At 37.6% G+C, this 16,443-nt stretch overlaps 1 protein-coding gene across 7 annotated transcripts in view; it reads left to right on the top strand.

The window, feature by feature from the left end:
- MECOM (MDS1 and EVI1 complex locus) overlaps window positions 1-16,225 on the top strand; it is a 668,000-nt gene extending 651,775 nt beyond the window's left edge. For 3 of the 7 annotated variants that reach the window (XM_031957626.1, XM_012546601.3, XM_031957630.1), the window contains 5 exons: window positions 2,254-2,423; window positions 4,416-4,560; window positions 7,318-7,554; window positions 8,967-9,147; window positions 14,040-16,225. In XM_031957626.1, the coding sequence (XP_031813486.1) occupies window positions 2,254-2,423; window positions 4,416-4,560; window positions 7,318-7,554; window positions 8,967-9,147; window positions 14,040-14,168 (862 nt within the window). In that variant the 3' untranslated portion in view covers window positions 14,169-16,225. The remainder of the gene's footprint in view (window positions 1-2,253; window positions 2,424-4,415; window positions 4,561-7,317; window positions 7,555-8,966; window positions 9,148-14,039) is intronic. The other 4 variants (XM_012546602.3, XM_023500819.2, XM_031957627.1 and 1 more) reach the window with 2 other exon arrangements.
- The last annotated feature ends 218 nt before the right edge of the window (window positions 16,226-16,443 follow it).

Raw genomic sequence — 16,443 nt, 5'->3', positions numbered from 1 at the left:
ATTTGACTAAATATGTCTACTCATGATTTTGGTGTCAGTAGAGCATCATCTAGCTAAAGGATCCTAGTCAAATCACTTAAGTGGTATCTGTATTAGGTTTCTCCATCTGTAAAAAAAGGGAAAATAATACCATTTATCTCCCAGGATAATTGTGAGGATCAAATGGGATATTATTTCTAAAGGGGTTTTCAAATTGTAAAGTGCTATAGAAAAAAATATTATTGGTAGTAGTGTGGTCCCTGTGGGACCAGGGATGTCTTTCTGATGATGCTTAAAGCACACTTCTTCAGCTTGATCACAGATAAAAAATCCTTGCCTCTGAAATTAACTCCATGAATGTGTAGAAATAGATATCAGGTGACATTGCTTAACTCTAAAGGTATTAGTATGGGGGTATCTGCAGCCTTATGAGCTGTGAGGGTCACCAGCAACCAAGCCAGGACTTGAGGTCTGATCAACAGATCTGAAAAAAAGGGAAGGGGTACAAAGAAGACAGGAAACAAGATGAAGATGTGTGTGTGTGTGTGTGTGACAGAAAGGTAGATGAAGAAAACAATCTGAAAAAAATAGGACTGTAGAAGTCAAGCTAGAAAGGACCTTAGAGACTATCTAGTCTTAAGTTGTTTTTTTTTTTTCTTTTTTAAATACACAAGGAAGCTGAGACCCAGATAGGTCAAGGGTTAGCCAGAAGGGGACAAAGGTAGAAATGCCCAGGATGGGATATGAACGCCTATCAGGCTACCATTCACTGTGTCAGGCTATGTTCTGAACAGAAGCATAGGACACACACACACACACACACAAACACACAGATACAAGAATGAGCTTTAGAAATCTGTCATTGCTTCTGAAATTTTAAATTAAGGATCTCTTGGGTAAAAACCAATTTATTATCTTAAGAAATAAAGGAGAGGGGGAAAGATACTTTCTGTGCTCTACAATGAAAAGGAGAGAAATTTTGGTTAAAGGGAAAAAGACTTTTTTCGTAGCTCCATGATAAGGCAGATGGAGTAGTATCTTGCAACTGATTTTATTCCTTACTCAAGAAATACTTTGAAATAAATGATGATATCCTAACCTGAGCAATGACAAATTGCTTTTCAGGGACAACAACCTTGTTCAGTGTCATGTATTTGTTTAGAAGAAAAGCAGGAGAATCGAAAAAAGAGGGAGAGGTCCTAATATCGAAAGTTCTTGGCTGCAGGCCAGAAAAGGAATTTGGAGTAGCTGTAGCATGGCTTAGTACTGCTTAAGGAGCAATCCAGTGAAGGCTTTAGGGCCCCCAAATCACTCCAGAGTATGAAAATTGATGCTTCTGGTGCACAAGTGATAGACTCCACTTCTCACGTTGGCACAGTATTAAAGACTTGAATTGTTTATTGCTGGGTTGGGGAAGATAAATGAAATTTCCTTCGGGATTGCCAATCAAGAAAGCTAATTCCTCAAGAAAAGATTTAATCAGACTGTGATTTTTGAACAGAGAAAAAAATGGCCTTCTTACCTTATTTGAATATTAGAGGGAATTTATTTCATGTTATTTTTTCTCCCCACAAAGTGTTTAATTGTGTTGTATTGGCAAGACATGAAGTAACAGAATTGTGCTTTACTTTATAAATTCCTTAACTTGGCATGGAGTACTTTGAAAATATTAGATTTAATTCGCCCAACTCCTTTCAGGCAATAAATATTGTTGGGTGTTTTTTCATAAAAGTGATTTTAAAATGTAAGAGTCAATGAGTAGGGGGCCTGGAATTGCCATGGTACCATGTTGTAACTTTAAACCTCACCCATTTTGCCTCTTTAAATGCAGCAGCAATTTAAAAAGAACATCATTCAGTCAATCAGATAAACATTTTAAAATGCTTACTGTGTTAGGTAGGTACTGTTTCAGATGTTGAGGATACAAAGGCAGCAAGAAAATAGTCTCTGTTCTCAGGAAGAGACAACATGTACAATAATGAATATATATCAGAAAGATGCAAAATAAGTCCAAAGCCACTTTAGGAGGGGGAGCACTGGAAGCTGGCTGGGGGTAGTGCTTGAGCTATCTTGTAAAGGGAATGAGATGCCATGGAAATGGAATGGTTGAAATGAGGGCAAAGGAAAGATTATCAGGGAAGCTTCTGTGTGCATATAGATCTTTTCTTTGAGGTTTTCACCTGTTCTCTTGGAGCTTAACCTGTATTCTCTGGATTTGAAGAAACATCCTGTGCTTTGATTGAATATGTTCTGGGCCTGCTTGGTTTGTTTCAGATGCAAATACTGTGATCGATCATTCAGCATATCTTCCAACTTACAGCGACATGTGCGAAACATCCACAATAAGGAGAAGCCATTTAAATGTCACTTGTGTGACCGGTGTTTTGGCCAACAGACCAACCTAGACAGACACCTAAAGAAACACGAGAATGGGAACATGTCTGGTAGGTGATCCATTCTGTCATCCGCCGAGATGCGATGTTGGGAGGACATTGGAATCCTTGACTTGTGAAGGATGGGTGGATTTGGACTCTTAAGACTGTTTCTGGCAAATTCCAATTGTATTCTACCATGTCATGAAAAATCCAACAATTTTGGGGTACTTCTGTTTGGTTGAGTTGATGACATATATATAACATGTCAAAATCTGAGAGACCCATGTGTCAGGCACATGTACCAGGTACTGGGAATGCAAAGAAACCAGGAGGTTCAGATCACCTCCAAGATATTAACCTTCCATTGTGGTCCAAAATCAGGAGAGGTTCTTCCCATGATGGGAGAGCAGCAGTCTTTCACCACGTGACTTATTGATGCATAAGAAACAAACACCGGAGAAGTTGGATGGATGGCCAGGTTGATTACCGTCAGACGAGATCCACTGTAGATGTCTTTTTGTAGCTCCTCAGCTCCCTAGAGCTGCGCAACAGTTTAGAGTTTATGGCTAAACTCCTCAGTGAAGTATGTCTATGTCTGGGCAGTGATCATTCACCTCACACAGGGAATGTGTCTGTCTATTCCAGGATGGTTTTCAGAGATAACTTTACAAATGGGCAAAATATAGTCATATAGATATTTGATAATGGTATGAAGTTCTCTTTTAGGGTTAATCTGAAGTATGAATGAATGATATGGGATTATGGGATCCCATGAATATCATGGGATATTCATATCTACTGTATATATATATATAATATGAATAAAATGTAAATAGAATATATATATATATATATAGTATATATGTACACACAGATATACAAAATACACACACACAAATACAAAACTTGATACTCATTTGTGACCATGAAATAAGATTACTTCTTTGACAAGATGCCATAATGTTCTTAATGTAGCGCCCAGTTACTGGTCTTTTGGATTTCAAATTTCTTGTGACTCGGAACAGTCTGAATCTTCACAGAGTTACACTCCATTATATAAGAATTATTATATAATTCTTTATTATATAAGAATTGTTTGAATACCAGCTCTGCCTTTGACTAGCTATGTGACTTTAGACAATTTATTAAATTTCCCCCAGAGCTCAGTTTCCTCAACTGTAAAGATAAGATGGTGTGCATTATTTGCTTCACATCGCTATGTTAAAAATACTTTGTTAAAAAAAAGAAAATACTTTGCTGTTCAGTGCTACATCATTATGAGCATTTATCATTGTTAATATTATTTTATATATATATATATATATTTTTTTTTTTTTTTTTGCTGAGGCAGTTGGGGGGTTAAGTGACTGCCTCAGGGTCACACAGCTAGGGAGGGTTAAGTGTCTGAGACCAGATTTGAACTCAGCTCCTCCTGACTTCAGGGCTGGTGCTCTATCCACTGCACCACCTAGCTGCCCCCTTTTATATCTAAATTCTGATTAGCTAGTTGGATAATAGTTTTTTTTAAATCAAATGAAATAATAGATAATGATTTGTAATGTTTAATATAAATAATATATGTTTATATATATATTATGTCAATTAGTTTTTGTATTAACATCAGTATAGCAGAAAATATCTAAGACACGGTCATTCAATTTAACAAACCCTTATTAAGTGCCTGTGAGGTGTGATGGACAGAGCCAGGCATTTGGATTCCATAAAGGAAACTATTCTGGCCCTCAAGGAGTTTACCATCATCAAGATTTCTGTCCTCCTCCCTCTTCACACCCCTCCATCATGAGATTCTTTTAAGAATTAATGGGGAAAACTTGAATGATGATGGGCCTCAGGTCTCACAGCCTTTCCAATGCTTTCTAAAGATAATTCATCAGAATACTGAGGAGAACCCACTTCTCTACTGTGGGTAGAGAACCTTGATTTTGGCATTTTAAATATCTATATGGCACAAATTGAATCCAAAAAGCTTGAGTTTAGGTACAAAAACACTTCAATTATGGATTGCATCTTTTCTCAAAAAAGGATTGTTCCTTCCCTTAGGTACTGCGACATCATCACCTCATTCTGAACTGGAAAGCACAGGTGCCATCTTGGATGACAAAGAAGATTCCTACTTCACAGAAATTCGAAATTTCATTGGAAACAGCAACCATAGTCACCAGTCACCAAGGAACGCAGAGGAAAGGTAAAGCATGACTGGCTCGAAATGTAATTTTAAAAAATTGTGAACTCAAGACATGAACATGCAATGAAACTTAATGTAATTTGTTCAGTTCAATCTGGTTCTAGGCACTGGGCAAGGTGGAAGAAATAAAGACACAAATAAAACAATCCTCCTTTCAAAGAGCTTATTTGGAAGGGATAGGGGGTAGAGACAACATAGATATAGATAATTATTTTATCCTGGAGGCAAGAAGGAATCACTGACATTTTTTGAATGGGAAGTGTTACCTATGATCAAATTTATGCTTTTTATGAATAACAATTTGATGAGCATGTGAACTATGGCTTTGAAAGGAGAGATTGAAGACAAAGACAAAATTAGGAGAATGTTATGATAATCCGGGTGAAAGATGAACCAGGGAGATGAGCGTGAATTTAATAGTTCCATAGTAGAGCTAAAGCAGCTTGGTGGAAGCAATTCATCTCTCCTCAAAAACAGATGGAAGATTAATTGCAGTTGCAAATTATTTGGCTAATTTGAGAGTGTCCAGGACTCCTGTATCGCTAGCTGAGTGATCTTTATATTGCCAACTGCTTGTGGCTGTTTGGTAAACAGGCTTGTCCCTTTGAAGTCTCTAACCCTGACGTGGTTTAACTCATGGCAACTGGGATCTTGTAAGTGGAGATTGTTGGAGGCAGGTCATTTGGGTAGATGCGGTGTTCTATGTTAACCCTCTTATTTTGACCTGTATTGTCAGTAATACCATCATCCATTAACCAGTTACTGTGCAAGGCACTATGGACAGAAAGAAGAATCTAGTCATCAAACTGATAGAAACAAAAATAAACTAATGGTTATAATAATAATGATTATGATTATGGTGATAGATAATATTTATAAAGGGCTTTTGTGCTTAGGGCTTTACCATTATTATTTCATTTGATCTTCACAGTAATTCTGGGAGGTGGGTGTTATTATGATCCCCCTATTTTACCAGTGAGAAAACTGAGGAAAATGGGATTTAAATGGCTTGCTCAGGGTCACACAGCTAGTAAGTGTCTAAGGCTGGATTTGAATTCAGATTTTCTTGACTCCAGATCCAATGCTCTAACCACCGTGTCATCTACTTACTAGAGATTCCTAATTTTTCAGAAGAGCCCCCATGATTCCTCTTAACACCTAGCAAACAAGTTAGCATTTTTTGGTCCATCAGGGAGAATTTGGGGGTAAATGTATTGAATATAGAAATCTTCCAGAGTCCCCTAAAAAGTTTCCAGTCACAACTGATTGTTTAGTGAGGATAAAAGTACGGCTGATCAAGAAGAAAGGAAATCAGAAACTTAGCGTGTTTTTTTATTGAAAAGCCTGTAAAATTTGGTACATGCATGAACCTCCAAGGGCACTGGGAAATTTGATGGAAGCCCCAGCTTGTCAGTATCTACAATTGAAAACATCTTGGTTGCTTTTACATAAAATCATCATCAGGAATTGGTCACTGATGGCAGCCTCGCAGGGTAATTCCTGTTTTAGTTATGTTGTCCCAGTGATAGCCAGGAGGAATGTAAGGGGGGGAGGAAATGCCGTTTGAAGCAGAAGGTCAAGTCACATTTTAAATTCTTAATTGTCTATCAGAGAGTATGTGTACACATTTGGCCTCAGCAAATGAAACAGGATGTAAGTAGAGAGCATGATGAGTCAGCCAGGGTTTCCTTTCTTAATCTGGCACATCAGATTGTTTTGGGTGAATATTGGATCCTCTGGGCATAATGGCCAGCTTTGAAAGCATAATTAAGAACCATATTGACTAGCACAGCGGCTCATGACCGGTGAGCCCCATGAATCTGGATTTGGATTGTGTCTCTGATGCTTAAGACAATTTTAACCACAGGCAAGATTTTTCATCTGAATGGCCCTTCAGGAGTGTTCCCCTCACTAAAATAAAGGCATTAGACTTGATTTTGGGGGTCCCTATTGGTTCTAGGGCTATAATTTCTGGTATTTGTCTTTCCTTTAGTGGCCCTGAAGACAGACAGATCTGGTTAAATTAGCAAAGTGCATCTCCCATGAAAAATCACATTTCTTCTCAGATTTAAAAAAAAAGTGATTATATTTGTAATATTACTTTCATAAAGATTCAATTTAGTTATTTATTTCTTCTCCATTGCTTCCTTTTACCTTAGATTTTCTTTTCTTTTTCTTTTCCTGAGACTGGGGGTTAGTCACAGATTTAAAAAGACTGGATCAAGTTATTCTTGGTCCCCATGCTGACTGTATGACCCTTGGCAAGTCTCTTAACCTTAGGAAGGAACTCTTTTAAGACTGGAGAGTGGTGACCTGGATTGGAAACAGAGGCTCCTTCATCTGGGAGTTTTCAATACTACATGGATTCTGTTCCTGTCCCTATAAAAGCATGCTCCTAACCTAGATCATCTAATACATTCCGTTACCAAGCTCTGATCTTTGTATCTTCTTATTTATAGCCCTGGAATAGGCATTTCAATGATTTTTCTAACTCAAATTTTGATTTATTATAGAAGCCAGGATGCTTCATTATGTTTTTTACTTTGATCTCTCTATATTTTTTAAAGTGATAGCATCTCCTAAGGTGTCTGTGGCATGTGACAAAGCAGAATCCTCCATAATTATATTGAAGATAGAAAACATTTTTCCCCTAAAACTTGATAATAAATTTTGCTTTGATTGTTACAGCACAGCACAGATCTATTTGTTCATTTATCTGTTTATTAAATGATTGATTATATTTCTGATTTCTTAAAGAATGAATGGAAGCCACTTTCAGGATGATAAGATCCTGGTGGCTGGACAGAATTCAGATTTGCTGGATGATGAAGAAGCAGATGATGAAGTATTGTTGGATGAAGAAGATGAGGAAAGTGACATGGCAGGGAAACCAGAAAAGGAACCAGTTTCAAGTAATCTCCATGAAGGAAACCCTGAGGATGACTATGAAGAAGCCAGTGCTCTGGAAATGAACTGTAAGACGTCCCCAAGCAGGTCAGTCAGTTAAGCCTTCACAAGACATAGAAGTCATTATGATTTCTACTTTCCTTAATTTTTTTTTCTCTGAGGACAATATTTTGGGTTTGATTTGGGAGTGATGTGTTGGAAATAGTAGCAGACAATGAAAGCTATTCCAAATTGCAATGTGTGGGTAGATTATTTCAATGTAACTGTTCATAAGATTTCTAAATATATGAATACATGCATATTTATGGAAATATGATGAATTTGTGTTAGGCAAGACTAAAGAAAAGGGCATGAGTACCACTGACAGTAATGTTTCTGAGACTGAACTTATGATGCCCAAAAGAAAAGTGGAGATTTGAGAACTGTCCAATTAACTTAATCACTGTAGACATTGTGGATCCTGTCCTTAGTGATCTGACTTGCTTGTCATATTGATTGATCAAATGGGACAAGTAACTTCAAGATCTTTCCTTTATTTAATAGATGAATAAGCTATAAGATACAGAATAGATAATACTCTAATATTCTAGTGAACCTTGTTGTCAGTCATTGTCAGAACAGATTTCTACTCATTTAAAGCATCTCATCCTCTAGGACTCATCTTGTCTGTATCCATCCATAGCAGCTCCATAGATGTTCTAATACCCAGTGCATTGGAGGCCTTACTTTAGGTCTTTTTTTTTTTAAATACCATGTGGACATACCTCACTGGGGCCATCCACATGTCATCCCTCGCTCTCACTTCATGGCCACCCTACCTCCTTTTCTAATCACACTTTCCCTGGATGACACTTTTTATGTCACTTCTTTACTCACTTCTTGGATGCTAATCATCCTTTAGGGGCATTACTTAGGCCCATAATGCATCTTTCCATTGCCCACTGGGTCACCTGCATTTGTGATTCCTCGGAGCTGGTTGTAGTGCCCTCTGATTGGTAATCGTACAAAGTCTCAGGCAGAATTTTGAATGAATATAAGAGGGGTGAGAATAAATAAATAATCATATCATCACTGTCCAGTGAGAGATTAAGAAAGAAAGCATTCTGTGAAATACTTAAATTTGGGGGCTTTTCCCACCCATTTTCACCCAGATATAAGGCACCCTAAGCAATGGATTTTCCACAAAAGCCAGGTATGACTGGGCTAGGAAATCAGCCATTGTTGCCTTATTTACTTAGCATGTCATTGAAGTCTGTCTCTATTCCACATCCATCTTTCTTCACCAAGGCTATTAACTGATGTTAGAGGAAGGTGCTTTTTTTTCAAATGGGGTGCCGGTAACCAGCTTCAAAGGACTTGAAGATGGAGATACTTTGTCTCCTGATGAAATATAGGGATATAAGGTTTTGCCAATTATAGAAAGTCATATGAAAAGAGATTTGATTGATTGACAAATTGAGAAAAAAAACCCACTAAGCTTCCCCATTGGTTCATTTTAGGTATAAAGAGGAGGAGTATAAAAGTGGACTTTCTGCTTTAGATCATATAAGATACTTCACAGATAGCCTCAAAATGAGGAAAATGGACGAGACTCAATATAATGAAGCTGAGCTGTCTTGTAGTGCTTCTCACCTGCCAGAGGACCTTAAACAGCCGCTATACAGAAAGTCCAAGTCACAGGTGAATATTTCCCCAGATTTTGACTTCAGAGAAAAGTGTTGGCAATGTGTGTGCATGGGAAAAAAAACCCAAAGAACAAAACAAAGAAAAACTTTTCTTGCATGGCTCCAGGGGCCATGATGCTCGTGGGTGCTTTCCCCAAATGATCACGTCTTCTCCAAAGTTGTTGACTGTGTAATGATGGAATTTGGGGTAGACAGTTACCAGGACCAAAAACAGAGACCCTACAAATACTGTGGAGCCTGGTTCCTGTTTCCTTTTTCTTATCAACCAACGTGTAAGGCACCTTTCAGGAGGGATTTATTAACTAACAACTTCCCACCCTCAACCCTAAAGCGACCCCTTACTTTTCAATGAATCCCTTTAGTCTTATGGCAAGAACATATTTTGCCTGTTTTCGGGTTGCCTTGAAATTGCTTTCCAAGTGTTTTGAAATGATGTAATGTCTCTTCAAGTGAGTTAACAAGATTCTTGAAAGCAAGGATTCTCTCCTCAGCTTAATTTGTGTCCTTTACCATGCTTAGTAAAATACTCTATGACTGGTTCTTCTCTGGTACAAATAAGCTTCTAGGGGGCACTGTGGATGGAGTGTTGGACTTGACTGTAATTCAAACCATAATTCTTGGCTCCATGACCCTAACCTCTTAATCTCAGGTTCCTTCTCTGTAAAGTTGGGATAATAATAGCACCTACCTCTCAGGGTTATTGGTTTCTTTGAAAATCTTAAAGCAGTAGAGAAATGGTAGCGTTTGTTATCCTTATCATTATTATTATTACTTAATACTCATGAATATGTAGTGATTTAGAGAAGAAATATGGGGGAACGGGAGGGAATAGTTACCCTTCCTTTTGATTGGTACCTTTGGTTTCCCAGTGTTCTATCATATCCTTTGGACTTTAACACCAATGGGAATTTCTATTTCTCTGAGAATACTCAGTTTCTGTTTTCACCAAGTCCAACAGTAAAGGAAATCAAGGTTGTTTACATGAAACCCCAATGCAATAATTATATACAGTTAATCCAAAGACCAGGAAAAATAGGGATATTATGTTATAATCATAAGCAGAATAATGTATAAATCATCTCTCTTGCCTATTATCTTTGACATTAGACCTTCTCTATGCCCATAAACACAATGTATCTTGGCTCAAATTGTGAATATGTGATGACTGAAGAATCAGTTGTTCAGTTGTTTGACAGGTATAGACAAAAGAACCAGTTTAATGAGATTTCTCTCCCTTTTCTTGAAAGAGTTGAGTATCATATAGACCTTAAAAAGCTATCCAGGTCAGGCATGATGCATGGTTTCCTTTGAATTCAACCTTAGGAAATGATGGATTTTAAAATTTGAAAGGCCCAGGAGATCATTGATTAAAATCCTCTCCCACCTCTTCATTCCAACCCGTTATAATCAATAAATGAGGAAACTGAGGCATGGAGAAAGTGAATTGCCCAATGCCGCATAAGTCTTGGCAAGAAAGCTAAGGATTGAATCCAGATAAGCATTATTTTTACCATACCATGGTGCCATGAAGAGAAGAAATTGGGGGTTGGGCAGGATATTACTTTCTTCTTTTCCATTCCCTTACTCCTTCCCCTTCAGTTTTTCCCTTGTGTTTATAGCTACAAATCGATTCAGTTTCCTCTGGCTCCATTTTTCCTTCTTCACTATGTCTCTGAACAAGAAGAATATCAGAGGGCCATTATAAATCCAGTGGGTACCAGAAACAGCAGTAGACTGAGAATGAGGTACAGGAGGAGTTTGGGGACTCTCTGCTTCTCGTCTTTGCCTTCTCTACTTTATCATCCAAGTAAGCTTTGGAAGGTGCAGCTATGATAGTTACTCCCCTCTTCAAGAATATTCAGTGCCTCTCTTTGCCTCTAAATTAAAATATTTTAATTTAAAATTTAGAGCTCTTCATGATCTTTTCCCCATACTACTTTTCCTCATACTGGTGGCCTATTAGCTGCTCCCCGAGCTTACCATTCCATTTCCTCCTGCTGCTTTGTCTTCACACAAACTCCCTGTCTGGAGTACATTTTTCTTCATCTCCTGGCTCTTAGAATTCTTAAGGTTCCTTCAAGACTATTTCCTATGGGATGACTTTCAGGGAATTATTAATGTCTTCTTCTTCTCCAAAATCCCTTGTATAAACTGACCATTTCCCCCCAAAAGAATTTTAGCTTCTTGAGGGCAAGTATTATTTTATCTTTGCCTTTGTATCCCCATTGTCTAGCACAATGCTTGGTAAGGAGCAGATGGTTAGACATGTTTGTTAAACTGGATTTTTTTCTTGAACATCTTGGACGTGTCCTTTTGTATGGCCCATTTTTTTTAATACAGAAAATACTAGTAATTCTTTAGAGTGGCAAGAATTTCTTCTGTTGTCTATTCTTTTGAGGGGCTGTTTTCCCACCATTCATGGATCTACTTCCATTAGTAATATTTTGACTTTTGAGGTTATGTCTCCTCATGGAAAATACTACTATGGTTCTGTACAAAAACAGAACATTTTCCCCAGAAGGGAATCTGAATGTTTTAGTGCTACAATCTTAGAATTTAAGACTAGAGGGAGTCTTCAGTGATCATCCAGACCCACTTCCTGATATAAAGCTGAGGATTCTGAGGCTCAGAGAGCATTACTTATAACAACAGATCATGTACATTTTAAGAGGCAAACCCAAGAATTCTATAGTTTGGAACCTCTAACACTGTAGCTCCTGCCCCTCAGTGTATCAAATAGTGTAACCAAATTCTCTGTATTTTAATTTTTTGGTTGCTTTTAAAAACTTTGAAAAGAGTAACAAAGCTACACCATTGTTTTTAAGCTAGCATGTAAATAAGAAGTCATTGAGGCAGCCCTACTGTGCTTTTTCCAAAGAATGAAACTCATACAAGAGAATGATCAAAAGCCCAAGCTCAGTCCTGATATAATGCAAACTTTGGGTTGGCAAAGAGGTGGAATTTTGTTTAAAGATGGACTGGCCACACTTAAAATAGCATGAAATATATATACACACATATATATGTGTATACATATATATATATATATATACACACACACACCTATATATGTGTATATATATATACACACACACAAATATATGTACATATAGATAGATAAAGATATATATAGATATATACACACATATATACATATATAGATATGTTGAGTCTTATATATAGAAATGGATGTATTTGCCTAAATGCATTGCCATTTGTATTTGGAAGATTGGAATTTAGCAAATAGAAAGTCAGGGCTGAACAGTAAAGTTAATTCTAAGTATATTTATAAAAACAAAACACATAACTTGCTTGTACATATCACATATATACACATGATTTCTGTAAATTATAGTTATAAACTATCAACATCTATATATGTGTGTATATATATGTATATTTGGATGACTAAAGAATTTTAATTTTTAAAATTTTAGAAGAATCATTATTTAACTGTTAACTAAAGCACTTTATTTTTGCTTTAAATAGCAATGCCATAGACCCACAAAGCTGGATACTCAGGAATTATTATTTTTTAAAACTGGGATAACCAATACACTTTATTTTTGTTTATATTAAATAGAAATGTCCTAGACCCACAGACCTGGATACTCAATGATCATGTCCAATCCCCTAATTTTGCCACAAGGAAATTGAAACATAGAGAAATCATATTGTTAAGTGATATTAGAGCTAGGATGAGAACTCTGGTTTCTAGGTTTTGGTCCAGTGTACGTTTCATCTGAATTGTCTTTATGACACAAGACAGTTTTGAAAAATATTTTTGTCATTTTTTCTTCTGAAAGATCCCAATGTTTAAATTTTACAAGTTTAGGCCCTTTCCAAATTGGCCCATTTTGATGTATGAGTCTTAACCAAGCAATCTTATAAATTTGTCCTTATGAGTCTCCGAGTGGTGCTCGGTAAAAACTTGAGGATGCTCTTAATCTTCCCTGAATCTGAGAACATATATATGAGTGTGTGTGGATAGGGGTGTCTGGATTGGCCAGATAAGGTCAAGATTGAGAATAGCCTTTCCTGGGGCGTTGCTGTAGGTGTTGCTAAGGCAGTTTGCTCACAGTAGAGTCCCACTGGATGTATTTGAGGTGATAGTATCAGGGATGAGCTCCCTCGCTGGCTGCCATGATTTAGTTTTGGGGCAGCAGGAATGATAACCCAGTTCCATGTCTTAACATGCCTCTTCGCTATAAAAATGCTGCTTAACAACAACAACATTTTCCTCTTGTTTACTGAGGACGGTGGAATGTCTTTGGCAGGCCTCTCAGTGATTCCACATCAAGAGCAGCATGACAAGCCAGTTCAGGGATGAGACCAACATTGGCAAATCAGCAGTGAAAAGTTCACTCACAAGTCAAGGCTTAAATATTGCACTGGGATATTTTCTTTGGCACCAAGAAGGGATGCACTCAGTGTTATTCAGGACTTGGCAGGGCAATAGGGAAGAGATCTCATTTCCTCCCTGAGCACCCCTGTCTGCTCTCTGCCAGGCAGGTACTGGCTCAGTCGGTCAGAAAATTCTGGATTTTTTGGCTTTTTTTTTTCTATCCACCTTCACATCCAAAGTCTTCATCACTTAGACCTTGGCACAATGTGATGTAGAGGAACCAAGCCCGAGCGAGGAGTAAGGGGACCTCCATTTTTGGGTTGGTCTTCATAGAGAACTTGTGTCCTTTAAGTACCTCAGTTTCCCTTTCTGTCAAAGAAAGGTAATTGGACTGGCTAATTTCTAAGGTCCTATCAATTCCAACATTCTCCGGGTTTACGAATAGTGGCCTTTGCCTTGTACTGACAAGAGGGTGGGCCCATGATTGTGATTTTCTTGGGAGATTTTTTTTCCCTCAATGACTCTGGTTTTTTTCCTCCTAGGCCTATGCTATGATGCTGTCACTGTCTGAGAAGGATTCCCTCCATTCTCCGTCTCATCCCAACATGTGGCACAGTATGGTGAGGGCCGCCGCGGAATCCAGTGCCATCCAGTCTCTCAGCCACGTATGACCTTGTGACGTCCGACCAGAATTGGGACCAAGTCCAATCCAGTAGCATGGCTCTTCCACAGAGGACTATTTAAAAGACTGCTGAGCAGAATGCCTTATAAATCTGCTGGGTCACCCATTTAAAGTCTGGTGACCTTAAACTGAATAATTTTAAAAAAAAAGAAAGAAAACGAAAAAAAGAAACTATTTATTCTCAATATTTTGTTTTGCACAGCAAAGGCAGCTGCTGACTTCTGGAGGATCAATGCGACTCAAAGAATGAAAACTTGCTGGGCCCGAGAGAAGCGTCTTCCAGTTCACCCAGCTCTGGGGTGGGTGGGTGGGGTGGGAGGAGGGAGGGAATTGAAACGGTGGCATTGATACACATAATGAGCACTCCTTTAAAAATCAAGAAACTGAGTCTTTTGTACCAGACCATTTGATTGGGAACAGTTGCTTTTATCTACATTATTTTCCCTTTCTTTGTTAAAGCTTTATGTAATTTAACCCTTCAAAGACTGAATTAGTTGTATGAAATGCACACTTGATTATTGTAGAAACTGACAACAGGGAGTATTTTGGGTTCTTTCCCCATCTTAACTTTTGCCTTCTTAACTACATTGTTTAGGGGGAAAAAATACATAAAGGGTATGTGTATATTGTAAACTATGGATGTTCAATGCTCACAGAGGTTCCGTCCATGAAATAAACTATTCATCACCCCAGTACCGCTGTACCACTAATAAAATGTTTGCCAAATCATCGTAATAACATTTTAATTTTAGACAATCATGTCACTGTTTTTTTAATGTTTAATTTCCTTTTTTTGTGTTGTATGTATCATGTATTTATTTCTTGGCAAACCATTGTTTGTTGATTAAAATAGCACTGTTCCAATTCTGCCACTATTTTATGATGTCCGAGGCACACCCCCACCCCCATTCTGCCTTTCAGGAAGTCAGGCAAGCTCACCTGTGTGCACGGGAGTGCCAAGCAGTGTTTGACTTTTCTTAACATTCCTTTTTCTTTTTTTTTTCTCTTTGTTTCGTTTTTTTTTCCTTTTAATGAACTAAATAACGAATAGATGCAACTTAGTTTTTGTAAAACCGTAAACTGATTCAATTGTATAAACAGCTATGATTTCTTCATGAAAGCATGATTCTTCTGATTAAAACTGTATCCAATATTTTATGCTGGTCGTCTGCAAGCTTGTGTGATGTTATGTTCATGTTAATCCTATTTGTAAGATGAAGTGTTTCAGACCTATGTTAAAAGAAAGAAGGAAAGAATGGACTGTATTCAGTTATTTTGCCCTTCAGCAAGGGTCCAGATTTGTTTTCTTTCTGTTTGTAATCTCATTTTGAAATAACCGGCAAGTCGAGGTACTTTCTTCAAATGCTTTGTACAATGTAACTGTTATGCATTTCAGTACATTACTATGGGAGGAGCAACTTAAAAAAAATAAAGGATTACAAAAAAATGAAAAGTTGCCTTCCACTGACATAGTTCTTCCCCCACCCCCATCTCTTCAATGAACTTTTTATTACATATCACCCCCCATCCTCAAGGTTTTATGTTATTCTTTGGGGTTTTAATTGGTGACCACAGTGACCTTTGAGTTCTCATAAGACAGTCATTCCCCCCCCCCAATTTCTTTCCTTTTTTTGTTTTCAATTCCTTTTTGTTCTCACATTATCATAGTTTCTACTAAAAGGAAATGAGGGAAAAGGTTCTGCACAGTTCCTACTCATTATTCTGAAAAATCTGAAGGATCTGGATCAATCACACAGGGATGTCCTGGGAGCTTTCTATTTAATACTTTTAAAAGTATTAAAAGTTGCTTAATATTAAAAATAGAAATAGCTTATTTCAGTATAAAGAGTGCAGAATTTGGGCTCGCATCCCAGCATTGCCTTGTAAACAGCTGTGTGATTTTAGAAAAGTCTCTTCTCCAAGTCTCGGGCCTTTCTTTAATCTAAAAAATGAGTGGGTTGAATGACTGTTAAGATCCTTCCTCTGGACATTGATTCTACTCATTAAAATAATTTTGTAAATATGTCCATTTCAATTAATTTCAGTTCACAAAATAAAATTTTTCAGTCACTCCTTCAGAGTCGGTATCTAATTGGGGCATCTAGGTGGTTCATTGGATAGAACACTGGGTCTGGAGTAAGGAAAACCAATGTTCGAATCCAGTCTCAGATGTCAACTTTGTACCCTGAACAAATCATTTAATCTCTGCCTCAGTTTTCTCATCTGTAAAATAAGTTGGAGAAGGAAATATCAAGCTACTCTAG

The sequence above is a fragment of the Sarcophilus harrisii genome, chromosome 3 (assembly GCF_902635505.1).
Source record: "Sarcophilus harrisii chromosome 3, mSarHar1.11, whole genome shotgun sequence".
Taxonomy (NCBI): Eukaryota; Metazoa; Chordata; class Mammalia; order Dasyuromorphia; family Dasyuridae; genus Sarcophilus; species Sarcophilus harrisii.
Note: the sequence above shows the minus strand (reverse complement) of the source record. Positions and strands in the feature narration are given on the sequence as shown.